This window comes from Pogona vitticeps, chromosome 1 (assembly GCF_051106095.1).
Source record: "Pogona vitticeps strain Pit_001003342236 chromosome 1, PviZW2.1, whole genome shotgun sequence".
In the NCBI taxonomy this organism is placed as follows: domain Eukaryota; kingdom Metazoa; phylum Chordata; class Lepidosauria; order Squamata; family Agamidae; genus Pogona; species Pogona vitticeps.
In genome coordinates this window covers 292,756,094-292,776,353 of record NC_135783.1, presented here as the reverse complement: position 1 = coordinate 292,776,353, position 20,260 = coordinate 292,756,094, and the positions used below count along the sequence as shown (strand labels likewise).

The 20,260-nt window shown below is 37.8% G+C and overlaps 1 protein-coding gene across 50 annotated transcripts in view; it reads right to left on the bottom strand.

Moving 5' to 3' along the window:
* MADD (MAP kinase activating death domain) overlaps positions 1–20,260 on the bottom strand; it is a 112,936-nt gene that overhangs the window by 27,776 nt on the left and 64,900 nt on the right. For 25 of the 50 annotated variants that reach the window (XM_020799298.3, XM_072986036.2, XM_078389969.1 and 22 more), the window contains 7 exons: positions 11,079–11,179; positions 7,502–7,585; positions 5,739–5,897; positions 4,755–4,887; positions 3,589–3,651; positions 3,034–3,154; positions 2,292–2,397 (listed from right to left, as the gene is read on the bottom strand). In XM_020799298.3, the coding sequence (XP_020654957.3) occupies positions 2,292–2,397; positions 3,034–3,154; positions 3,589–3,651; positions 4,755–4,887; positions 5,739–5,897; positions 7,502–7,585; positions 11,079–11,179 (767 nt within the window). The remainder of the gene's footprint in view (positions 1–2,291; positions 2,398–3,033; positions 3,155–3,588; positions 3,652–4,754; positions 4,888–5,738; positions 5,898–7,501; positions 7,586–11,078; positions 11,180–20,260) is intronic. The other 25 variants (XM_072986035.2, XM_072986038.2, XM_072986052.2 and 22 more) reach the window with 3 other exon arrangements.

Here is a 20,260-nt window from a genome sequence, read left to right as displayed (position 1 = left end):
TGCATCTTTCTACTCCCATAGCTGGACTGCCAGTAAGGTTTGTTTATGTAGTGCCAATCAATGCGTTAATGCCTTAGTGCCACTTCACAGCATGATCAGCTGCAGGCCTAGCAGAGTGCATCTGATGCATAGCCAGAGAAATGGCATTTTGCTGGAAAGATAAGCCAGAGTCTATTTATCTTCTGGCAAACTGTTTAAAAGAGACTGAGTTTCCTCCCATAAAAATTGGTGGCAAGCCCCATGGCCACTTGATTAATTTGCAACTCTAAATTATCAAATTATAGTTTATTTTGAGGATCTTCGATATGAAATGATTTTCGGTGTCAGTGATCTTAAGGCTGAAGATGAGGAGGATCCCAAATTGGATCTCCTTTTTCCTATGTTTGGTTTTGAACACTTTGATTCCTCCTTTCATTTTTGTTTCAGTGTTGAGGACCTAGAGTGGTTAGATGTTAGTTTCTGTTGTGTTTTCTTTGTCAGCACGAGAGATCCAACATCAAATTTCACTGACTGCAATTGGATTGCTTCAATATATGATAAGTCTCTTTGATTGTGGCAATTTTAATGCCAAATCCCTGTGCCTTCCATACCAATGAACACAGTGTATTGACATTGGGGGGCTCATAAATCAACTCTGCACTCTATGATAGGTGAAATAGGGTAGTGGATAGTGCCATTCTGATCCCACATAAAATTGTGGCAGGGGACCAAAATAATAAGGCACATTGTTTCCCATACAGAAGCTTGAGGATGTTGTGAAGACTGAGCCATCTTATGGTATGGTGAGCTCTTTTCTTTCACTGACAGAGGCAATATCAAAACAGATGAGGAACAATGAAATGGCCTACAAAACTGAGGCGATTTCTCATTCTGTGAGCTTCTTTGGCTCTCCTAAAGTGGTGAACATTTGCTCAAAGTCAGTGTTAACTGACTCCATCCCGGAGAATGACTGAAAGTTGTTAAAGACAGATGAACTTGAGACATCTCTTATTCTGAAACAGATCCCAAATGTACTAAGGTCTTTGTTTTGTGGAGTACATTGTGCTGTTGATGGGTGAAGTACCACTGAATGAAGGGCTTTTGTTTTCTTTGCCTGACTATTATTAGAGTATGTGGATTTTTAATTCTTTTTTTTAAATAATGATGTTGAGGTTGATTTCAGTGTGGACAATCTGTCCTCGATATTGAGAACAGGTGTTTGTTGTGTGGACTCTACTTCTTGTGGAATCATCTTGAGCTTTAGCTGAGGTCGCCTAAGACTGAATCATTAAAATATGTTTACATGATGTCCTGCAAATCAAAATGGTCAAAATCAATGTTGCTGTGATCCATGGATTTAATTCATCCTACTATCCCTTCCATTTTGTTCCCTCATTCTCTTGTCAACACATTTTGAAATAAATTGCCTGAAAACAAAGTCAGCAAAGGTGACTCAGCACTCAGCTGAAGCTGGAAAGGAAAGCATTCAGACTTAGCCACAGAGATGGGAAAAATCCTTTTTTGTTGTTGTCCTTTGCTGTCTTGTCTTCCTTTAGTTCAACCCAGAGACAAAGGAGAAATTGAAGGCCATGAATGAGAAGAGGTGACCTTGGTTTGCACCCTAATCCTGTCCTTCCTCTAGAGCAGGGGTCTCCAAACTATAGCCCGTGGGCCACATCCAGCCCACCTTACCATTTTATCCGACCTGTTCCCTTCAGCCTATGCACACGTGCGGGGAGCATCTGTGCAGGCAGGGTTGCTTGCATGTATGCGTTCCTTTGGCCCTCAAAAATGTGAAAAATATACGATGTGGCGCTCAAGCTCAAAAGTTTGGAGACCCCTGCTCTAGAGAGTTTCCATCAGCACCAATTTCAAGCAATCCAAAGGGCAACATGTCCCAGGAATATGCTGGCACACAACATTAGGGGAGAAGAGGCTTGGCACTTCAAACTCTATTTCAAATGTCTTACCATTGGTATCAGTTGCTGCCCAGCAACATTTGTTATTCTGAAAATAAGGGAGGTACTCCTGGTGCCCATTATGTCTTTTTATCCCCATACAAACTTCTTAAAATTCTTAAAATACCTTCAAGTATTGCCTTAACGCTGTTTGATAGCTCAGTTTTAATTATAGTTTTCATTTATTGCTTTTACATGTATTTCTGTAACTGTCACAGCTTTTCTTTTGTTACCAAACAGTAATATAAGCATACGATCCATTTTTTAAAAAAGATGGATACATACTGTGGCAATAATTACTGTGCGTTTCATGAAAACTCAAACAATTAATTATAAAATATAAACAATTGGTACCTTCATCATAAGCATGTACGCTATCATATTGTGAAGCAATGTAGCCAATAAGCGGTCTTCATCATCCTCTAAACGCTTTCGGTCATGTTCTCCCAGAGATAAATACCTATAGGAAGGAATATATATTAAATGAAACCAACAATAAACTTGCATCCAATGATGGTAAAGAAAGAGTGCACAATGCTTCCTGCTTTACAATTTATTGGCCAAAATCTTAATGCAAAATAACATGCATGTAAGGGAAACTGTGCAAGTGTCACACACACACCCAGTTTTGGCTGTGTGTTGTGCCCCTGGTTTCACAACTGAGCTGATGAAATTGATTGACTGATTGATTGATTCATTGATTGATTGACTGACTGACTGACTGACTGACTGATTGATTGATATTTATATCCGACCCAAGTAGCAGGCAAGCTGCTACTCTGGGCAGCTACTCTGAATATATCTGAGTGTGGCAGGTATCCAAAATTATCCCACAAACTAATTGGGCTTATGATGTGTGGACCGAATAGGATTCTGGCCAATATCTTTCAGTATTTCTCTGAAAGATCTCCAAAGTCTCATGTGTTTTATTTTGTAGGCATTGAATTAAAGACAAGCAAAGGTTCAAGAAATCACATCAAGAGAAACATTTTGAATATAGTGAATGCTACATTTAGAGGTATACTTGTTACTCAGAATAAAATTTTGAATTCCTTCACTCCCATTTGAGACAGGGTGTTCAGAATTTGTACCCTACCTATCAATCATCTCTTGAGGCCCCTGGTCCATTCCCATCCCTTCTCTCTCCAACATCACAGCATCCAGAAAAGCATCTTCCCAGAACTGCATCTGGTCCCATAATGTTGAGCGCTCTTTACCTAGATAGCATTGAATACATTAATGCAAAGTTTCCATATTTTTGAGGCAGAAAATAAACTCTTCTTCTCTCACACAAGATTGTCCAATACAGTAACTTCATACATTTATAAAATCAGCCCAAAATGAAATCAGTTCTATTACAACACATATCAAACCAAAACAAATGAGGAAATCTACGTTATTTCCATGCCCTAATCCACTGCATGTGATACAATCACTTCTAGTCATTGCTCATAAACTAAAACTAGGTTTCCTACAGCAGTACAACAACATCCTTCCATTCCGTAAGATTGCTTTCTTCTATCCTATTAAAATTCTCAAAGTGAGTATGACACACAATATAGGAGCAAGGACTGGAATAGTTTGAGTGCACAGAAACACACTTGAGAATTTTTTCAATACACACAGAAAAGCAGAAAAAAGAAATTATTACTCATAGAGAAGGTTTCCATGGCAGCATCCTCTAACTGGTCCCAGACAGATCCTTTATCCCTCCCTTTTTAGTTCCAAGCAAGCAGCAACATGGCAGCAAAGAAGAGAAATGAAAAACACGACATAACTGAACAACTTGTCTTGAGTTAATGAGATCTGAGTTAAAGACAAACTGCAGTGCGCAAATATGCTGCCTAGCCAAAAGAGTGCTTGGACTGTCCAAACACATAAGCATGTGCTAACCTTTAACATCCTGAAGTTTTTACAGTGTGATTCTGCAGAATAGTGAATCTATAAACACCATAATTCCTAAATGCTACTCAGCCTCAGCCTATTTAAAAACTCTTTGGTTAGATCTTGGTAAAGAGGTAAAATAGTGAAACCATCATGGTACAGTTTTTAAGATGGTTGGAGCAATTGCTCATTTGATTGGTGGTGCTATTATAAATCAAGGGTCTCCAACTTTCTGTGGCTGGAGGGCAACTTGAGATTTTCAAAAGGTGCCTCAGGCATCATTACAAAATGGCTGATAGAGAGGGGTGCTCGTTCACAAAACGACCATTGTCATGGGAGTGGATAATCACACACACAAAAAAAATCAGAAAAAAAGAAATTCCATAGGCTTAAAGATAACATTTGTCAAGAGTCTGAAAAAGACAGAGGTAGAGTCTGAGTCTCAGAACACAAACTGCCACTAAGTTTATTCTCTCTCTCTCAAAATCATTTCTCAAGCTTGTTTTCATTACTCACAGCAAACTAGCATATATATATATATATATATATATATATATATATATATATATATATATATATATATATATATATATATATATATATATATATATATATATATATATATATATATATATATATATATATATATATATATATATATATATATATATAGACCCCCATCAGGTGGCCCCATAGGCCTCTCCAATCACTCTTGTTGCTCTCTGAAGCTCCTCTTCTCCAACTCCCCTGCTCTTTTTCTCCTATCATGTTTGATTACCCCCATAAACCTTATTCAACAGGGCCTTCACTTCCTTAGACATTGCTCCAATTCACCTTATTACTTTTTGACTAGAGCAGGAGTGCTACTAACTCAATAAAATATCTATTCTTTGAACAAAACCACTTCAAATAAAATTAAATATTAACTCTTACCTAGAAGCCCTTCACAGAGATAAACTCGCTGGCTTGCATCTTCTGGAGCTCTCGCAGGACTGCTACCTTTATTATCTTTCACTGTCTGCTTCAAATTATCTTTCATTGTCTGCTTTAAACTATGAGATTTACCCTGACCAAAAAAAAAAAAAAAAAAGGAAAAAGGAAAAACAGAAATTGGGTTATTCTGGTATTTGTATTGCTTCTTATAATGTAATCAACTGATAAGGCTAAAATGAAGTAGCAATTCTATTAAATAAACAACAAAATTAGAACAAGAATGTCAGCCATTTCTCAGCTTCAAATCACTTCAAAGGTATCTTATTGCTCCATGAAGGCACATAAGGCATTTATGAGCCAAGTCATACTTTCAATGGTGAATGTGCTTGATTCATGTACATTATAATCTCTACGTTCAGTGCCTATGAAATATTAAGGGAACTCAAAGGCACACACTTACAGATAAACACACTGGGTACCTAAAACAGACCCACTGGTGGTGGTACGTCTTCCCTAAGGCAGGGCCCTTTTGTATAAAATTCCCTTCCATAGATAATGGAAAATAAATAAAACATTAATGGAGACAAATTGTCATTTCTATAATGTTAACGATTGCTGATCACCATTTTACAAAGTCTTTACATAGCAAGAAAAATATAAGGAAGTAGCCAGGGAATAAAGCATTCTAACTCGTTACTTATAGAAGTTTCAAGGCTACCTTATGGGGTAAGCAAATTAGGACAACAGCATGGGTATTGCCATGCTTTTGTAATTAAGGTATAAAAAACTGGGGAAACTGTGCTGTGGTGGATAACTCTTTGGGCTTTACTCTGAGGGGTTTCTCCGTGATGCTTTGCAAGACAGCACATAAACAACATTCACTGCAACTTTTTAAAGTTATTTTTCCTTCCTTCAGATACAGATCTATAACAATATCTACTGCTACTAACAAAACTCCTAAGCAAAATCAAAACACATTCTTACAAAGATAGAGCTAGTAGCAGAATTTGTCTCAATTTCACTGTCTGATACAGTGCCCCGTGACCCTGTAAGGTTTCCACTGCTCTCTCCTCCAAGTCCATCACCTGCGTTGCTGCTCAAATCACTATCTGCTCCTAGTGTTTCTCCAGAGCTGTTGCTCACCTAAACAGAAAAACAGTTTAAATGCCTGCTCCAAACAGCTGAAACACAAATGTATTCAGATTGCTGCTTAAAAAAATAACACAATATCAAGAATTTCACCATCCATTCAGAACTAAAATAGGAGGCTCCTGCACCATATTGGGATCAAATCCTAGAATATAAATAAACTGTTTGAATTGTGAAAATGTTGTTTTTTGGCTTGATACATTATTGCTAGTTACTAAGAAGCTAAAAGATTTAAAAATAAGGGATTCGTGCTCATCTTTTAAACTAATATTGTGAGAGGAAGTCAAATTTTCAAAATTTGCAGAAAAGACAAAAAAAAAATTCTTAGGCTCCAGAATAGAAATTAAAATAGTCTATCACAGGTACATCCATTGTCTTCCTCTCTCTTTAGCCTTTCACTGACTCATACTATGATTAGCCCTCATGTGATTGCTTACAGGAGCATGCATAATTGCTGTTGCTGTGCAGCTTAACACAAACTGCACTGAGATGCCAATTACATAAATCCATATGTGATTTGTACATTCAGTCTTTCAGCCACCACCCTCAGAATAAAGTAGCTGCAAATGACTGAAATCTAGGGCAGCAGTGCAGCCCCCATATAGAAGATGCAGGCTAATTCAATCAACATCTCCAATGACTTCTACTGGGGTACAAGTGGCCTCCTGTGGTCCTGCACCCTTTCATGAGTGCTGCTCTGTATGATTGTGCTGCCAAATTATGAAACAAGAATCAGCTAAGTAAAAAAGATATCAATCAAAACAATTACTATTTGGGATTCTACATAATCTGTCAGGATTAAAACTATTCTATATATATGGGGACTAAAAATCTTCAAATTTAAATTGTCCTATTTAGACATACACAGGTGTAGTGAACAGATAAAATAAATGAACTATATGCAAACCTTTTGAAAATTTTGGATCAATTTATACCACAACATAAATTAAGATATTCATGACCCTCTACACAAAAAACAGTGTATCCTTTATTCTTGTAAAATAAAGATCCTTAACAATAGTTTAAGCTTTGTTTCTATGTAATTGGCACCATAATTTAACAAGATACACAGAAAGGGAAGCTCAGAGAACATTGATAATGGTGTGGCTAAAAAATCTTGTAAATAAATAAATAAGGAACTAATGGTTGTTGTGGGTTTTTCGGGCTTCTTGGCCATGTTCTGAAGATGGTTTTTCCTAACGTTTCACCAGTCTCTGTGGCCGGCATCTTCAGAGGACAGCAAACTGCCAGATGGCATTCGCAGTTTGCTGTCCTCTGAAGATGCCGGCCACAGAGACTGGCGAAACGTTAGGAAAAACCATCTTCAGAACACGGCCAAGAAGCCCGAAAAACCCACAACAACCATTAGATCCCGGCCGTGAAAGCCTTCGCGAATACATAAATAAGGAACTATTACAAAGCTGTAAAAATGGACACCTACGAAAGAAGAGTAAGTACAATTTGGTACATACTTATTAAATATGAAGTAGAGATCTATGCATGAGAGTTATACAATTAGAAATAATGCATGCATCCAAACAGGCCTGAAAAGCAACTGCTAAAGCCAACCCCGACATTCCACTTTGGTCATGCCCTACCACTGTGCTAACTTCAGAATCTTGGCTGGTGCTTCGGATCATAACAGCAGGTCCAACGCTTGTCACAGAATCAAGATCACTCTTCTATAATCATGAATGAACAGGAAGAAAAATAAATCACATTAGATATTCTTATTTCTGTTTGGAGACTTTGCCAAGACACTTAAATCTGGGCAAGTCTACAAAAGAACTGTAAATCTCATATCTCAAGCTTCCAAGTGCCTAGAATCAATTGAAAGCGCAGGAATGTGTGTTGCAGAGGCTATTTCTCTTTAAGGGAGGGTAGTGCCCTGCCACCATTCTCTCCCTTCTCAAAAAATATCAAGCTGTTCATTTGTTAGCAGTCTCCTTTCACCCTCCATGATTGCAGCTGCCAATGACTGGAGTGTTTGATGCTCTTATGCTCTGTTTCCTCCATCCTGTCCGGAATCTCATATAGCCTCCTGAACAGGGGGACACTAGTGAATAGGATGATCCTTCAAAATGCATATGGCCAACAGCTGAAATTCTTTTGCTTTGCATAAGTTGCAGTAAAGCAGGCCCACTGAATCAGTAGAACTTTGGTGAATCAACTCCTCTCTAAATTCCATTGAGTCAATTGGGCATAAACTAGTTGTGACTTACTACGCTTTCTTTCCACTTCCCCTGGTTTTTTACAAGATATCCTGGGAATATGGAATCATCATGAAGCCTCATACCTTGCTATCCCCCTAAATTTTTCAGTCTGCTTTATAGCTTGATTTTAAGGGACTCCTATGACAGAATATTTGTTCTCCAAGTACCTGATTTCTCACTGATGCTATCTGAATTTTTCTGCTCTCCAGACAATCCAAGGCTTGGCTCAACACCAGCAGTAACAAAGACTGACAGAAACTCAACTGCTCACTCTTTTTCAATCCATTCCACAAATAGGTAGTTTAAAAAAAGTTTCACTTTACACTGGGAACTTAGTTTAGTTAAATGAGGTTCTCAGCACAAGCCTTCAGTTTTAGCACTAATCTACCACTAAACAACAACAGCAATAATAAGGAAAAATCCAAATGAGAAGATGATTTTAAAGGCTTTCTCCAGATTTTTAGAAAGATTTTCTTTAAATACACCCGATATCTGAAATGGATTAGCAATGGATGTCCACTAACAGAGACTTAAACTGGAAGCAAATCTCCTAGCTCATTTTTTTTTGTGGGAAAGGCTCAATACTTATCAGCACCCCCTTGTATTACTAAACAAACAAATCAAGAAAAATCTGGCACAGAATACTATTTTAAAAGATTTTTAAAGAAGAGTTAGTGTTAAAGATAACTGATTTTCAAAGTGGAATAGAAGTGACTGTCTACAGTGGGGTCTTGACTTGAGAACTTAATCCGTATTGGAAGGCGGTTCTCAAGTCAAAAAGTCTGTAAGTCAAGTCTCCATTGACCTACAGTGCATTGAAAACCGATTAATCCCGTAACAGGCTATTTTTGTTCCATTTTGGTTTTTTTCTGGTCTGTAAGTCAAATCTCAGTCTGCAAGTCAAACCTAAATTTTGCAGCCAGAGAAGTCTGTAACTCAAAAAGTCTGTAAATCAAGCCGTCTGTAAGTCAAGGGTCCACTGTACTATGAAAGACTACAGTCAGAAGCTTTCAATCTTAGTATTAATCCACAACTAAACAATCAGTCAACTGAAAATATAGTTTTAAACATTTTCTTTTAGCTTTTTGAAATATTTTTGAACAATTTATTAAGAGGTTTCCTAAAGAGAAGCAAACTCGACTTTTAAAAATAACTGTTGACAGAAACTCTGTACATTGCCCACAAATGCTTCACCTGAAGGAACCCCATATCTTTTCTTTAGTTTCACTTCACTTCAAAATAGGTTTTGCAGCTTGTAGTGTCAAAAGACTATTTTTCACAATAGAGATGTCCCTCAGTTTCTGCCTCAAATCCCCACTATGCAGGCAAGCTCAATGTTAATTTGTCTTAGGGACTGTCCAGATGCATATATAGATTGATATTTGGATTGCTGTTAGTACAGTTTGGTTGGAATCAAACTGCATCATCCACACGTGCTTCTACTCAGATCGACCCATCCTGCTCGTCCCACTCCTTTCTGGTACAGAGCTAAAGACATCTGATTTTTTTAAATGTATGATTCAACATGCTCCTAATTATCCCTCTGTGTAGCCTGTGCAAATGGTTAGTTCGCACTGAAATGGAGCTGTCAGCAGTGTTAGCTGAGATGACAGCCCTGTTGTGACGTATGTCCTAGTGGCCCCTGCTTGTTTTTCCCTCACAAAGGCTCATGTTGCGTTTTCCTTTCGCTGCCACTAGTGGGTTGTTTGTTTGTTTAGATTTATACCCCGCCCATCTAGACTGGGTCTACTCTGGGATTACTTCAGTCCACAATATAAATGATGTATGTCAGAACACTTGACTTGTTAACAGAAACAGAATGTATTTATCGAAGTGAAGCAGATTGAATAATAACAGAAGTTTCTCAGATACACATTATCAACAGTTCTCTCAGTACATATTTCTTTTCTCTTGCTATATCATTATTACCTTCTCTACCTATTTTCCTAACCAGCTCTATCTCTCTCAGTATCTGTTCCCTCTCTCTGATTAACCAGCCCTATCTCTATCTGCCTCTCATCCCAATCTCTGACTCCTCCTTCTCCTGCCAAGCCTCATCTAACTGCTGACTCCGCCTCTCTCACAGGTTCATCAGCTCATCAATATGAATGGCTTGAATGACGTGGGTGATTGTCACAACAACCCTGTGACATATTAGGTGGGTTGTGATATTAAAAGGGAGGACAGAGAAACGCCCTCCTCTATTTTCATCTTATTTTTAAAAATATTTCCCCAACGGACACAGAGCAATTTTAACACCAGGCTATGTTGTGGCATTGCTGTTTCAATATACCACTTACTTTATATAACAATAACAAATAAATTAAAAACACTATGCCCGCTGAATGATGCCTGTGAGAAAAGGCAGGGAACAGGGCTAGTTGATTCCATGGGCTCTGCCATCACAAGACAGCTCAGCCTCAGTAGAGATCCAGCTAAGAAGAAAGGCAGGAAAAGTAGGGGGCTATCTGACTTCCATCTCCTAACTTTCACTCCAATGTTTTCCCTATCTTTTGTTGCTACCTTTGGCTGCTGCTGTTGCTGCCTCTTTATTTGTAGATAGTGCTCATGAGTATTCTTGCTCACAAGTAAATCAGTGATCCAAAGACCCATGGGGACCCTTTTCACCAAAGAATAAATACCTCCAATGTGAAAGGAAGGGTCAATGAAGCGAGAGCTAAAGTAGATTTTATCGAAAATAAGAACCTTTACGTGCAAACCAGGCTAATCCAAATTCCCTCACCTGGACCGGCTCTCTGTTTCCTTTTTCTGTTCAGTGGACTCTTTCTTGGCTATGCCTAGTGTTCGCTGCCATGCCCTCTATCCCACCAGCCCCAGTGGCTCACGTTGGTACTCATATATCACTACTGTAGGAATATCTACTCTCTATGTTGAGCATATTGCCTCCCTCCCACAGACTCACACTGAAAGCAGTGTCTTCTCTGCTTTGAAATGAACTCACCTGGGAGCTAGACGTTAAGCTTACGGCACTGTCTGCACTGATCTGGGATTTCTTTTCATCTGTCTCCCCCAGATCAAAGAAGTGCTTCATACCTTCTGACCCTAAGCAGAGGGAAACAAATGTCTCATTAACATGAAAAGGAAAGTGAAAGAATAAGAAGACAGGTAATTGCTCTGGTGCATAAACACTATCAAGACAGAAACAAAAGGATCTTCTCTGTTTTTTCTCAGGACCATAAAGCAGCAATATAACCCAATTGTCACCGCCACCACTTTGTTCAATATAAATATGCACCTGAGAAACAGAGCTTTAAACAGTCATTCAACTGGGGAGAGGGAGAAGAGGCAAAACAGGGATCAGATTCTTGATAATACAAGGCATGCCAAACAGTCACATGGCTCTGGAAAGCCACTTATTTAGCTCCCAAATACAGTTGGGTTTTTTTTTCCTATTGCTGTTTGTTTTTCCAAGAGGGTTAATTTTATTGGTTGATACTTTCTGGTAGATTTAATATATTGCCAACAGCAGTTGATTCGCCCAGAATTGGCTCAGTGACACATAGTAAAACCAGCCAACCCAAAATCCAGCATTAAATTGTATGTTACATGTAAGAACTTTAAGTGACACTTTCCTGCTTTTAGGGCAAAGTGGCATATATCATCCCTGTAAGGATATAACAAATGGATCTCCAGAGCTTGTAATCACATAGGTGAAGCAGTGAGCATGGATTACAGCTGCTGCAGGAACATGCATTTACTGTATTACCCTATTCATAAATAAAATAAATGCTGAAAATGTTTCTTCTAAATTCATGCAGTTCCTGTGTCCCCCCCCACCCTCCTGATGAAATTATATACAGAAAGAAAACTGATGAGAGGAAAGACAGAATTAGAAGGGTTTGGGAAACAGTGTGCAATGGGAGTAAGGAAACAGGAGAAGAATATGCTACAGACTACACAGGTCACCATTAAGAGCTCAGAAGGGAAAAGAGACTGAGCACGGCATTTCTGCCATAGCCATATCTGCCAACTGTTCCATAACAGGGACACATGACCAGCAGTTGGAGGATTTTTGAAAAAAATGAGAGATCTGTGATGTGTACTGCCATCTGGCAACTCCATGTACACGGTGCAGCAATACCTCATATACCACTAAATATAGTGAATTACCAGTGTGAGTGGGTTTATGTCTACCACTTGTAACAATACCAGAAAAAGTGAAACAGGGAGCAGGAAAGAGAACGAGAAATAAAAACAATATATATGGTGTGTGAACAGAGGATTATTGGTGTAGGTTCAGGAGATGACCATACTGTTCATGAATGGCAAAACTGTAAGAAAAATGTGCAGAGGTTCTATGTACAGTACTTATATAGGACAGCTTGTCAGTTCATCAAGAACTCTCTATATGAAATCCATTTGAAATAGAGAGTGTTCTTGACAGTAATTTTCCAACTTTGGCTTACAATGGTTAGTTCCAACCTGAGGAAACTTGCTGAATCAATGGGAACTTGCAAAATTGACATTTACGTAAGTTTCATTGACTCAGTGGTCTACTCTAGAATAACATTGGATATGGGCCCAATTTCTAAATAAGTAAGCATCTGGATGTCTCCAAATATGATGCCAGGGAGGCTTGGGAAGAAGTAAGTAGAGAGTGAAGAATGAAATCTATTGGATCCATTGCTTTTAAGTAAATATACTTGTAACTGAGTCAGAATAGCAATTTTGGGGAAAAAATCATTTGCTCTAACATAAATATTTTTACTATTAAAAAGAGGTTTAGTATTTATAGATTATTCCAATTAATTTTCCAGTTTATTTACTATCGTGGAATTAATATGCACGTTTTTAATCATGCTGTAAGAATCCAACTGAATGTGACTTACAGTAAAACATTATGAACAGATGCTACTAATGGTATTGCTAAAACAGAATTATATAAACAGGAAAGGCAATTTGTTCAAGATGGTTTATATTTGTGGGCTGGGGAAAGCTGGATTTTGATTAAACATATTATAATATTATATATTTCATTTAAATGATCCCACCCGAGGGAACTGATGAAAAATAAAACATAAGGACCTCTGAACACTTTGTTAGCCTATATCAAAAGCCCATAGAGAGAGCAAAAAGATACATAGATCCAAGCAGAAGTGGTAATTCGATGTACACTTACCTAGGGATAAATCTGATTGAATTCAGTTGGACTTACTTCTGGGTAGCCATACATAGGACTGCATGGCACAGCATTTATATTATGTAATTATTTTTAAAAAATTTCTCTGCACTTGCCCAATTCATAAATCATTTTTGCAAAGCAAGAGCCAACTCCAAAAATTCAGCTTTTAAAATGTTCTGTAAGCAGGATGAGGGGAAAGCACTTCTACATTCTTCATCAGTTTGAGCATTCTTAAAACTGACCTGGAAATTTCATATGCTACCAGCAAATGACCTAGTACAGTCCTTTTCTTTAAAATGGGATACAGCGTTACCTACACATTCTTGAAAGCAACATTCTCTAGTAGAAGCTAGCACCAATAATGAATAAATCTGGTTGAGCTTACTCTATGAACCAAAAAATGTCTGAAATGGAATTTAAATATGTCTAAATAATTTAGCAAGAATTTAATCACAGTATTCTGTAATAATATTCTTTTGATGCATATGGCAGTGGAAATTACAAAATAAGCTCATTATCTATTTTTTCATAAACCTGCATATTAACAAGGAATAGATAGGAACATCACCACGTACAACTTTGTAGTGAGGTCTCCAATCTTATTTATTATTTGTTTTATTTAAAGGCTGCCTTCCTCCTGATCTTCCAATGTACGCATTTTATTCGGACATGCTATGGGACAAAGAACAGGTTAGATCACTATAATCCTGCTTTCTCAATGATCTGTGCATTCTCACACGTGGATTCTGACACAACGGTGCTGTCTTTGGAATGTTCCACAGCTAAAAGGCTTTTGTTGACAAGTCAGACCTGCCCAAAGGTGCATGTTCCTGCTCAGTCTCCCAAGCAATTACAACAGCCCACCAAGAAAAGGAAAATAAGGCACACCCACACATGAATGATGAATGGTTTGTGTGACTCATCACTTGAAGAATCATAAGCAATCTGTTCTTCTTTACAATATCTGTGTATCACACACTGGGGAGAACAGCAAGCTGATTTATCAAAAGTAGACTTAATGTGCCTTCACACTAAATAAAAAAGTATAGGCCTGCAAAAAGCAGCATCTTGCTGGTCCCACACATGCAGATGATAATGCCCAATGAAACTGGAAAGCTTGAACCACATAACTGCTTTTCAGATTTTCACAATTAACATGCCGAAAGGCAAGCCAATGAAGGACTGGTGGCTGATGTAGAATGATTTCAGAATGCCTCTGGGATGAGAGACCTTCGTAGCTTGGTAGAACAGTTCAATAGCTTCCACAGCCCATTTAGCTAGTAATGGAAGACTCAATGGCAGATATGACATTTTGATCCTATGAAAAAAAATCAGGGTTTGTTGAAAGGAACTGACTGTGTTTATGTAGAACATCAGTAACTGGTATGCAGAACATAAGCAGCATCAGTAAGACACAATAATCTATTAAGAGACCTGCAATTGTGCATCCAGAAGGTACCAAGCAGATGTCAACAGTATAGCTGCCAAAGAAAAGAATATGGGTATGGTGCTTCAAATGGAACCCAAAAACTACAGTTGAAATGAATGTCACATCTAGTCCTAGGAGCACATTACTACTGTAGAACAAAATACTGAATATCCTCCCCAAGAATTCAGAGTTCCTCAGTGGTAAACTGATCTGACAGTCACAAAAATCATACTAAAGCTACAAATAGAAAGTAGTCTTAAATGTGTTCCCATAAACATTCTTAGGACTACAGGAAAGCTCCAGGTCAGCAGGACATAGGGTTATCAATGGTTACAGAGCTTTCCACTGGCTAATGAAAAGCTGAGACCACAGCAAGGTGGCTATTAAGGGGCGAAACGTTAAAAATGGCTGATTTCAACAACAGGAACATGAAAATCCATGACAATGGGTAGTTTGGTGAAGAATAGCATAAATTCTTAATATAAATCACCTGACTTGATAAAAATGCCATGCAGAGCTGCTTGGAGCACTTGTCTAATGTTCTTTGGATAAATCACATCGGACAGGTCCTCCTGGCAATCAGACTGAGGGTATCAGATTAATCCAAATGATAGGCAATCCTTTGATTTAAAGTCCTGAGGTCTGCAACTGCTGGCAGCCTCCACTGTTGGTTATGTGAGATTAAGAGCACCACAATAAACTTTTTGCTTCATCAGAATATCTCACCCAGACTCTGGTGAGAAGTAGAACTTGAGGATAAACATTAAAAGAATCCATCTAGACACTAGAACAAAAATGCACAGCTCCAAAAGGGGGGCAATGAGTACTATCCTATAGTATAAAGGAAAGAGTTTGGCCCGCAATGTTATTGTCTCTCCTGTGAGATAGACAACGAACATGAGTATGCCCCTAGCAACACATCAATTCCAAAACTCCATGGACAGTTCCATCATGTGATCCCTCCACGTGTTAATGTAAATTGCTGCTATAGTGTTCTCTGTAGAGACTTCGAATGTGCTACTAAAGTACTTGGCCATAAATGTCTGGTGATGGAAAGAGTTAAGACAACACTAATGTGGAGCTGATGTTGTTCTACAAATTAAATGTGAATCTGGAGGAAACCACAACAAATGTCTCAGCCTGTGAAGGGTCACTGCAAATTGAGAAGCTTTTTTGAAGATGATTAGCTTGATGCACTTTCCCAAAGTAGCTAGTAAAGAAATTAACTTGTTCTCTCACAACACTCAGGGATAGCTAGAAGCAGGAGAATGAAGACAGTCAGGAATGGAAGACAAAAAGGCTCCTGATTCTGATACAGCAGTTAGCACAACTGTCACTGAAAATTATGTCACCTCCTGGGTGACTGTCAGTGTTGGAACAAGCCTAGAACACAACCCTAACAAAGATGGTTGCTTGACTGCCAAGACTGCAGCCTAAAGATGCAACTCTCTTTGAAAACTAGGATCTAACATGGAATGGATGTCTTCACTTGGTTTGCTTGTTGAAACCCTGGGAACCATCAAAATCCCCTCTTTCAAGAGAAAGGAGGCACAAACTGCCTGTGTTGCAGTGGTAATTTGCTGAGGTAAACCACAGACAACTGATGTGGTACCTTCGAGGGAACTGAAGGGAACAACAAGAAGCACCTGGGGGGAGGCATGTTTCTAATCTGAGATGGCTAGCAGCTAAAGTAAGCTAATCTGAAATGCTAGAAGAAGATTTTAAAATATTCTCCTATTGATATCTCTGTGGTCTCTGAGGAGAATGTATATTTCATAAGAGAAAAATAGACTTTAAAAAATAAACTAGGGGTGAAGTGCTTTCCTGAATTCTCCCCTTGGCAAGTCTGTTTCTGATTGTTTGAATGCAAGAAGACAGACAAAGAAAAAGAGCAAAGAGACAAGGCAGAAATGAGATAAATGTAACCCCTCAAATTGCAATTCATTATGTCTACAAATGGTTGTACTGTATATTGTGAAACAGCTACAAGCAACTCTGTTGAAAGTTCAAATACTAACAGTCAAGATAAGCAAGAGAGAAAGAGAGATCTCCAGAACTTGCCAAGTTACAGGAAGCATTCATTTGAAGCATAAATTTAATAAGAAAGAGGAACTTCCTGAGTTACAGGAAGGAGGAAGCATCTGTTTGAAAGAAAGAACCAGTAGTAAAGACGAGAGACACAAGATCCACAGCAAGTAAAGTGAAATGGCAAAAGAGGATAGATTACTAGCAGCATTCCAGAAATCAATGGAGAAAAACTCCATGAAGCTTAAAGAAGACCTTTAAACAGAACTGAGGTGATCAACTAAAAAACAATTGGAGCAAAACACACAGAAGACAGTGACACAAATTAAAGCACAGTCACATTAAGTCAATATCTGAGATTAAAGACCAGCAGAAAACACTGGGCTTAAAAGTGAAGAAAGTTGATTAAATGGTTGAAGCCAACATTGGAAAATTATATTGGCACGAAGTAAAGTTTACTGAAATAGTTTAGAAATTGATTGATTAGGATGATAAAGGAGGGAGGGAAAATGTGAAATTGTATGGATTTCCAGAAGGAAGTGTTGAAGATGGAACAAATATTATGTTGGAATGGTTCAAGTCAGTTGCACCAAATCTGAACTGCATTCAAGAAGAGATTGCATTGAGTGGGCTTTAAAGGCAGAATGTCTCCTAGAGACATTGTTGTGAGGTTCACATAATTTTACAAAAAGAGCTGTTCATGAAAGAAGTCTGGACTGTTGCTGTATAAAGGTGCATTGATCCAGATGTACCAGGACCTCTGTTTTCAAATGGTATCCTGGCAGCATAATTTAAATCTGAGCACCACCGTCCTCGTGAAGAATAAAATAATATATAGCTGGGGGTATCCAGTATATTTGAGAGTTTTATATGCTGGAAAATACTGCAGAATAACATTGCTGGATCAAGGTTTAAATCTGCTCCATGAATGGGATTTGATGGATGACCGACAATGGGAACAAGAGATGACAAAATTGGAGAAGAAATAAGATCAGCCTACCATTTCAGAGGGAGAAATTCAAGAGGATCAAGAAGATGTTACTGGAAAGTCATTGGGTCAGTCTACAAGCCCAGGGGGAATTGTATCTGACTCTTAATTTTGGGAAGAAATTAAGAATATATAAATCATAGAATTATATAATCATTGAGTTGGAAGGGGCCTATAAGGACATCAAGTCCAATTCTGCACTTAATACTGAAATCCATATCAAAGCAGATCGGACAGAAAGTTGGCCAATTTTCTTATAAAGATATATATAATGTGTTTGTGAACTATTTAAAATTACTGTTCTCATTTAAAAAAATTATTTCAGACATAGAATAGGTAGTTAATAAGGTTGTAGGTTTTGAGAAATAGGGCTAATTTGGAGAGAGTTAAGGAGAAGATTTGAAATAGATGTAGTATGACAATTAGGGTGAATGGTTTTATAAATTATTAATTATAATAAACACGATTGGGTTACTAACTTGAGGAACAGGTTGGAAGTAAATAAGTATAAACTAGTAAATCCAGAGGGGAAAGATAGTAAAATGGAAACAGATGAGGAAGAGATGTGAAATGGTAACATAAGAATTTTTTTAGGTTATAGAGTCTACCCGTAAGGGGGGAAATGTGAAATATAAGAGGAAGTTTTTAATTAATGAAGAGGATAAGAAGGTATAAGAGAAGAAGAATGGATTACAATTTTAGTAGTAAATTATCCTAAGAGAATGATTAAGCTTTTTTAGATAAAAAAATTAATCAATGAAGAGGATAAGAAGGTATATGAAAATTAGACTGAGTTATTATTTTAGTAGTAGATTATCCTAAGAGAATTATTAAATAAATATCAGCTTTTGATATTAGCTAGAATTTATAGACATGGGAAATGGGATTAATAGATTAAAACAAAGCATAGATAAGATGGTGATAAATAGACTGGATAGGAGGGGTTAGAATACAGATGTTTAGATAGGATGGGTTTGTTAAGTGAAAACTGTATATAGGGGATAGAAACTATAAGAATTAAATTTAGATATAAATGAAGCAGGTGTATGCCAAATAAAGGTTTCTTATTTGGTGGCTGCAGGCAGCTGCTGGCTTGAGGACAGTGTGTGGTTCCTCCCCCTACTGAGGACTTGGGATCAAACTACGACTGGCATTTTGTAACGCTAGTGGCTCAAGAGAGAAGCAATAATTATGTGTTGGGGTGGTGGGTTAGGGGGTGGTTGCTTAATTTGATTAGGAGTGGGGCAATGTTTATGAGTTTGTTAGGAGTATTTGTGGGGATTCTTACATGGGAGTGGAGAAATGATGATAAATATTGTTAAAAGTTTAATAATAGCAACTTTAAATGTACAAGGCCTGGGGAGTGTTATAAAAAGGAAAAGTACAGAGCTATTGGCTGTTGAGGGTTTTTCGGGCTCTTTAGCCGTGTTCTGAAGGTTGTTCCTCCTAACATTTTGCCAGTCTCTGTGGCCGGCATCTTCAGAGGACAGCACTCCAGAGCAGTGGTCCTCAACCTTGGGCCTCCAGATGTTACTAAACTACAACTCCAAGAAGCCTTCACCATCACCTCTGCTGGCCAGGATTTCTGGGAATTGAAGTCCAAGAACATCTGGAGGCCCAAGGTTGGGGACCACTGCTCCAGAGGACAGCAGAGCACAGAGTGCTGTCCTCTGAAGATGCCGGCCACAGAGACTGGCAAAACATTAGGAAGAACAACCTTCAGAACACGGCCAAAGAGCCCGAAAAACCCACAACAGCCATTAGATCCCGGCCGTGAAAGCCTTCGCAAATATACAGAGCAATTCTTTAATAAGGATAAATATAATGTTTTTACATCAAACAAAGGAAGGTGTAAATGGATTTGAATGAGTTGGTCTGATATCTATGAAAAAGTTTATAGAAATTCAAGATCAAGGGGGGTTGCAACCATTATCTCTAAGAAATATAAATTTAAATAAAATGAAAAAAGATAATAAAAGTAGATACAGTATGTAATATTACAAAGTGTAATGGGGGAAAGAATTTTAATCAATGTTTATTCTCTAAATGAAAATCTATTTTTTAAGGAAGAAGGAATACGGATGGCATTTGTAAGAATGGCAAGGAAATTTAATATGGTAATGCATAAAGAAAAATTCTACTAAAGATGAGAAAAATAAGGTTATAGTTTTAAACAGAATGATGAGGAGAACTGATTTGAGAGATGTTTGGAGAATGATGGAAGGAGATGAAAAGACATGTAACTTCTATTCTTCAGTTCATAACAATTACCCTAGGATCGATTATATATTTGTATCTAAAATTTGATTTTGAGATGACTAATGCTGATGTGGGTATTATAAAAGTAACTGATCGTGATTTACTGAATATAGATATAGAAAGGCTAAAAGAGGGAAGATAAATGCAAGTATTTTTCAGCAAAAGAATATCATAGGTAAAATAGAAAAAAAACAATAGAAATACTGTATGGGAAATCAATCATAGAGAGAGTTGCAACAAGGGTATTATATGGGATATTGTAAAAGCACTAATCAGACAAATTGGTATAAGGGAATCATA